This window comes from Babylonia areolata, chromosome 18 (genome assembly GCF_041734735.1).
Source record: "Babylonia areolata isolate BAREFJ2019XMU chromosome 18, ASM4173473v1, whole genome shotgun sequence".
Taxonomy (NCBI): domain Eukaryota; kingdom Metazoa; phylum Mollusca; class Gastropoda; order Neogastropoda; family Buccinidae; genus Babylonia; species Babylonia areolata.
Window position 1 is genome coordinate 51022977 of NC_134893.1, and position 5567 is coordinate 51028543.

General features: G+C 43.7%; 1 protein-coding gene across 1 annotated transcript in view; it reads right to left on the reverse strand.

Annotated features, from left to right (window-relative positions):
* LOC143292274 (uncharacterized) overlaps nucleotides 1-5189 on the reverse strand; it is a 12560-nt gene extending 7371 nt beyond the window's left edge. The window contains exons 1-2 of the mRNA XM_076602460.1: nucleotides 5072-5189; nucleotides 1297-1602 (exon numbers count right to left, since the gene is read on the reverse strand). Coding sequence (XP_076458575.1) covers nucleotides 1297-1590 — 294 coding nt within the window. The 5' untranslated portion in view covers nucleotides 1591-1602; nucleotides 5072-5189. The remainder of the gene's footprint in view (nucleotides 1-1296; nucleotides 1603-5071) is intronic.
* Between the last annotated feature and the right edge of the window lie 378 nt (nucleotides 5190-5567).

Here is a 5567-nt window from a genome sequence, read left to right on the forward strand (position 1 = left end):
GCTGCCTACATGGCGGGGTAAAAACTGTCAATCACGTAAAAAGCCCACTCGTGTACATGCGAGTGAACGTGGGAGTTGCACCCCACGAACGAAGAAGAAGTTTGTTTCATCACAGGTAATCAATTGCCCCCTCACGAAAGAATGTCAGAAAATAAACGATAATGATAATGATGATGATGATGATGATAGAAATAGCTGAATAAAGAAAATTAATGCACAATCTATACAGAGAGGTAACTGTGCATGTATTGCGACTTGTAACACAGACGCACACGCACACACACACGCACCACACACTCACACACAACACTCACACACGAACACACACACGAACACACACACACACACAGACACACACACACGTTCACACGTTTATAAATGAATCCCCCCCTCCCCCCCCCCCCAGCACCCCCAGCACCCCCCCCAACCCCCCCGATCCCCCTCTCTTAGATAATCGTCGGAGGGGGTGGGGCAGGAGGTAGAAAAGAGGGAAAGGAAGGAGGCGGGGGAGGGAGGGGGACTCAACTAGCCTAACCTGGTATCTGGACAGGCTTATCCGATAATCGTGTCGACCCCCAGGTCAAGACCTGGACCGGCAAAACCCTATCCGGGGTTAGTTGGGGGGGGGGGGGGGGGGGGCGGAGGGGTTCTAAGCTAGGATTTTGATGAGCTCCCTTTTGAATGATACAAAGGAGGGAGCCTCTCTACTGCATGCTTATCATCAAAATGACAAAACATTTCAAAACAAAACAATCAACAAGTACAACATAATGAATAATAAAATAAATGAACAAAACAATACGCAAGGAAAAAATGAAAGAAATAAAGAGAGAAATGAATGAATGAATGAATGAATGAATGAATGAATGAATGAATGAATGAATAAACAAGCAAACAAACAAACAACTAAATAAACGAATGAATGGACAAATAAACACATAAATAAATAACGGATAAATAATTTTTTTTTTTTTAAACGATAAATAAATACATGAATAAATAAATAAATAAATACAACTGGCAAGCCCAACCAACCAACCAAACAAATAGATTAAAAAAAAACAAAAAAACAAGCACACACACACACACACACACACACACACACATAAAAAAAAAACACTGAACACAGACATCATTCCATCAATCCATCCCCGCACCCCCCCCCCCCCGCCCCGCACCCCACACACACACCCAGGTCTCCCTTCCTCCTCCCCCTGCTTACAACCCCCCCCATACCCCCTCCCCCCTCCGCCACCCCACCCCCCACCCCCTTAAATCCTTAAATAACCAACTCACATTGAAGCCCCCGCAGAAGAGCTGGTTGTCGTCGTAGTTGGGAGGGTTGTGGAAGCCCAGCCGCCACAGGCTGGAGCGTGAAGGAGGGTCCATCAGTCTCCCGTGGCCACGGACCCCGGGCACACAGCACGCACTGACCACCACCACCACCACCACCGGCCACCACCGCCTCCGCACCACCACCCACACCCACACCGAGCCTACATGCTCAGAGGCGCTCACGGGGGTGATGTGGATGAGGGTCCTCTTCTTCTTCTTCTTCTTCTGCGTGGGACTGTGGTCGAGTTGCGCCATGTTTGTTGTGCCCTAGAATAATTGAAGAAGAAGAAGAAGATGATGATGATGATGATGATGATGAAGAGGAGGAGGAGGAGGAGGAGAAACAGGAGGAGGAGGAAGGAGAAGAAGGAGGAGGCGGAGGAGAAGGAGGTGAAGAAGGAGAAGGAGAGGAGGAGGAGAAGGAGAAGAAGGAGGAGGAGGAGGAATAGTAAAAGAGAAGGAGGAGAATGAGGAGGAGGGAGAGAAAGGAGGAGGAAAGAGAAGGAGGAGGACATAAAAAGAGGAGAAGGAGGAGGAGGGAGAAGAAGGAGGAGGAAAGAAAAGAAGGCGGATGAGGAGAAGGAATAGAAGAAGAAGAAGAACAACAACAACAACAACACAGAATTCAAAAAGTTTTTTTTTATTCAAGGATTAAGATTTCAAGCATGGTCTATTGCTCCAGTCTGTCCTTGCTAATCTATATAAGTTACCGTAGCAGACACATGTTTGAAGAAAAGAGAAGAAGAAGAGGAGGAGGAGGAGGAAGGAGAAGGAGGAGAAGTAGGAAGGAGAAGAAGATGATGTTGATGATGATGAAGGAGCAAGAGGAGGAGAATGAGGAAGAAGAAGAGGAGGAGAATGAGGAAGGAGAAGAAGGAGAAGGAGGACGAGAAGAAGGAGGCAGAAGAAGATGATGATGATGATGATGAAGGAGGAAGAGGAGGAGGAGGAGGAGAAGAAGAAGAAGAAGAAGAAGAAGAAGAAGAAGAAGAAGAAGAAGAAGAAGATGATGATGATGATGATGAAGGAGGAGGAAGAGGAGGAGGAGGAAAGAAGGTTTCTTCTTCTTCTTCTTTTTCGCCTTTTCACAGTGTCAGTCCAACCCATGTGATGAATGACTTCATCCTTTCCAAGTCCTGTCTGGAGCCATGGAGCTTGGTCAGTCATAATTATGGTGTCTCTGAGCCTCTTCAGAAGACGGGATTAATAATAATTCAGTTATCTGCGTGGAGTGTTTGCAGGCTTCTTGGCTAAACTGACTGTGATGAGTCGTCATCAGTGGTCACTGGAGGGGGTGGGCGGGGGTGGGGTTGGGGGGAGGGGAGGGGAAGGGGGAGAGTGTGGGATGAACGGTGTGTGTGTGTGTGTGTGTGTGTGTGTGTGTGTGTGTGTGTGTGTGTGTGTGTGTGTGTGTGTGTGTGTGTGTTTCCGTCTCTCTCAGTGTGAGTCTGTGTGAGTCTGTGTCTGTATGCATCTGTGTTTGTGTCTGTGTGTGACTGTGTCTCTGTGTGTATCAATGTGTGTGTGTGTGTGTGTGTGCGCGCGCGCGCGCGCGCGCAAGCGAGCAGGGAGCTAGGATACACCGGAAGATGTCTGTAATGAGGCAATTCTAAGTCAAGACAGCAAGACCCATTCCCACGAAAGGAAAGGCACTGGAAGGGAAAGGATTTTTTTTTTCCCCGCTTTCCCTCCAGTAGTCGTTCTTTTCTTTTTCATCTCTGTTCAACAGCACAATGTAACTCGTTACCAAAATGTACAAAAAAAATTATAAATGAATAACTAAATGCATAAGTAGACAGACAGATAATCAGGTGAATAAAAAAAAAATCAAAAAAAAAAAATGAATAAGTAAATAAACCATATAACTGTAAATGGAAAGAAAAATAATTCTGTCACATTCGTAACTTGCTCAGCATACACACACACACACACACACACACACACACACACACACACACACACCCTTAGAGTGAAAAGACGTTAAACTAAAGAACGAACGAACACACACCGACCCACACACCAACTACATTCCGATTTGAATTCAAGCCTTTTCGCAAGCATTTATGAACACTTCCGCTGAAACTGACAGCGCACCATTATCTTGAACGGAATTTGGGCTTGTTTTACCGTCTCCACCAAAAGTCCAGTCTTTTTTCCACATATACACAGTAATCTATATTCAGGCATGACAGTGAGTGACGATGTTTTGGTGCCTTTGACTGATACAGGGTTAATCCCTGTGTGTCGGTGAGTCGTGTGTGTCACCTTCTTCAGTGAGTGTTAGACTTTCGGGAGAAAAACATGTCTGAGGAAACTCTAACTCTTATTCTTCGTTCATGAGCTGCAACTCCAACGTTCACTCGTGTGTACACGCATGGGCATTTACGTGTATGACCGTTTTTTACCACGTCATGCAGGCAGCCATACTTCGTTTTTTTTGGGGGGTGCGCATGCTAGGTATGTTCTTGTTTCCATCACTCACCGAACGCTAACACGGTTTACAGGATCTTAAGCGAGAGTATTTGATCTTCTGCTTGTGTATACATACGATAAAACTCTAAAGAAATTGAATATAACATGTACCATAATCATGTGCCCTTTTCTGGAAGCACAGTGTTCTCGTGTGTACACCCACAGAAATATTATGATGGGAAGATAAACAAAAATGCAAAAAAGGGAACTAAAAATGAGAATAGGAAGAGAATGAACAACAGGAGGAGGAATTTTGTTTAATGTCCCGTCACACATATCGGTGATTGAAGACATTTTGTTAAAGTATTTATGAATACATCTGAGTATTATCGGTTGGAAGGGGTGGGAGATGTGGATGAATGGAGGGTTGGGGGAAACTGGGCAAATGAGGGTAAAAATATGGGTGAAATTTGGAAAAAAAAAAAAAAAGAAAAGAAAAAAAAAACACCTCTAAATACAGTAACAAGGAATTACTTAAAGGACTTCGTAAAAGAGAAGTCGTTAAACTGACAAGCGAAACAACTGATAATGAATGCAAAAAGTCAAAAACATCAACGTTCTCAGTCACTTGTGAAGACACACTTTCGTGTACAAAAGGCTTCATCAAGCTACAGTGAAAAATTATATGCTCAATTGTCAGGTTACTAAAGCATATGCACTTGACATTAGAACAATGTTTGGTCCGTAATGAATTTGATAATAGTCTGAGAGCTAAACTCAGAATTGGTCTGCGAATCGGACCAAAGTCTGAGAGAGTCAACTGACGAGGTTTTAGAATGAACAACAGCAGTCGAATGACACACTCTTTTCTTCTATCTGTGGCCATACAGCTAGCGGATTTCTTCTTGAACCTGCCAATATCTATATTTCAAGTTTTCGCGTCAGTCTCTGTGATTGTCAGGAACTAGTATACACAATCTCATATACAAAGTTTGCATATGCACCTCCTTAAATAAAAAACACACGCTCTGTCCAATTCAGATCCGTATTGCAATGGCCCAGACCTCATTGGACGTAGGCCTGCAGATAGGATTGTCATAAACCTCCTTTGATATGCAGTCCACACAAAGAGTGAGATAGACAGAGAGAAACGAATTAGAACAGTACAGGTTGTCTTCAGTTAGGTTTTTTTTTTTTTATCGGGCAATGTAAACAGTACGTAAACGACCAGTTTGTAGAAGATTTTTTTTTTCTAATCAAACGATTTAATAAGATTTCATTATTTTTTAAATAAATGAAACGAGTACCAAAACAATGTCCTTACCTCCAACCTGTCGTCCGCATCAAGAAGATAAAACAAACATCAAATCAACTAAAGGCCGCGTGTGTGGTGGTAAGTTCAACGCGGTACACCATCTTCTCGTCTTTCTTTCTTTTCAAATCTGACCTGTTCAGTGCATGAAACCCAAGCGAGTGTGTGTGGAAACACTGATAGAATGCGGCACCCTCCATCCTACACACACACACACACACTCTCTTTCTCTCTCACTGTATCTGTGTGCGTGACTCACTCTCTCACACACCCTCACATCTAGTCTGTGCTGTGTACCCTACATGCCTAGATACACAGCCATGCCGAATTCTATACCGACATTGACAATACCAAACTTGAGGGGGGAAAAAAAAAAAAAAAAAAAAAAAGCCCTCCACCGAAATTTGTTCCCCCAGCGAAATCTGTCTCTTGTGTCTTCACCATCCCCCTATCTCCAAATCAGATGATCATATAAGTATTGTGTTGACAGAAATAAAGGAAAAAAAGA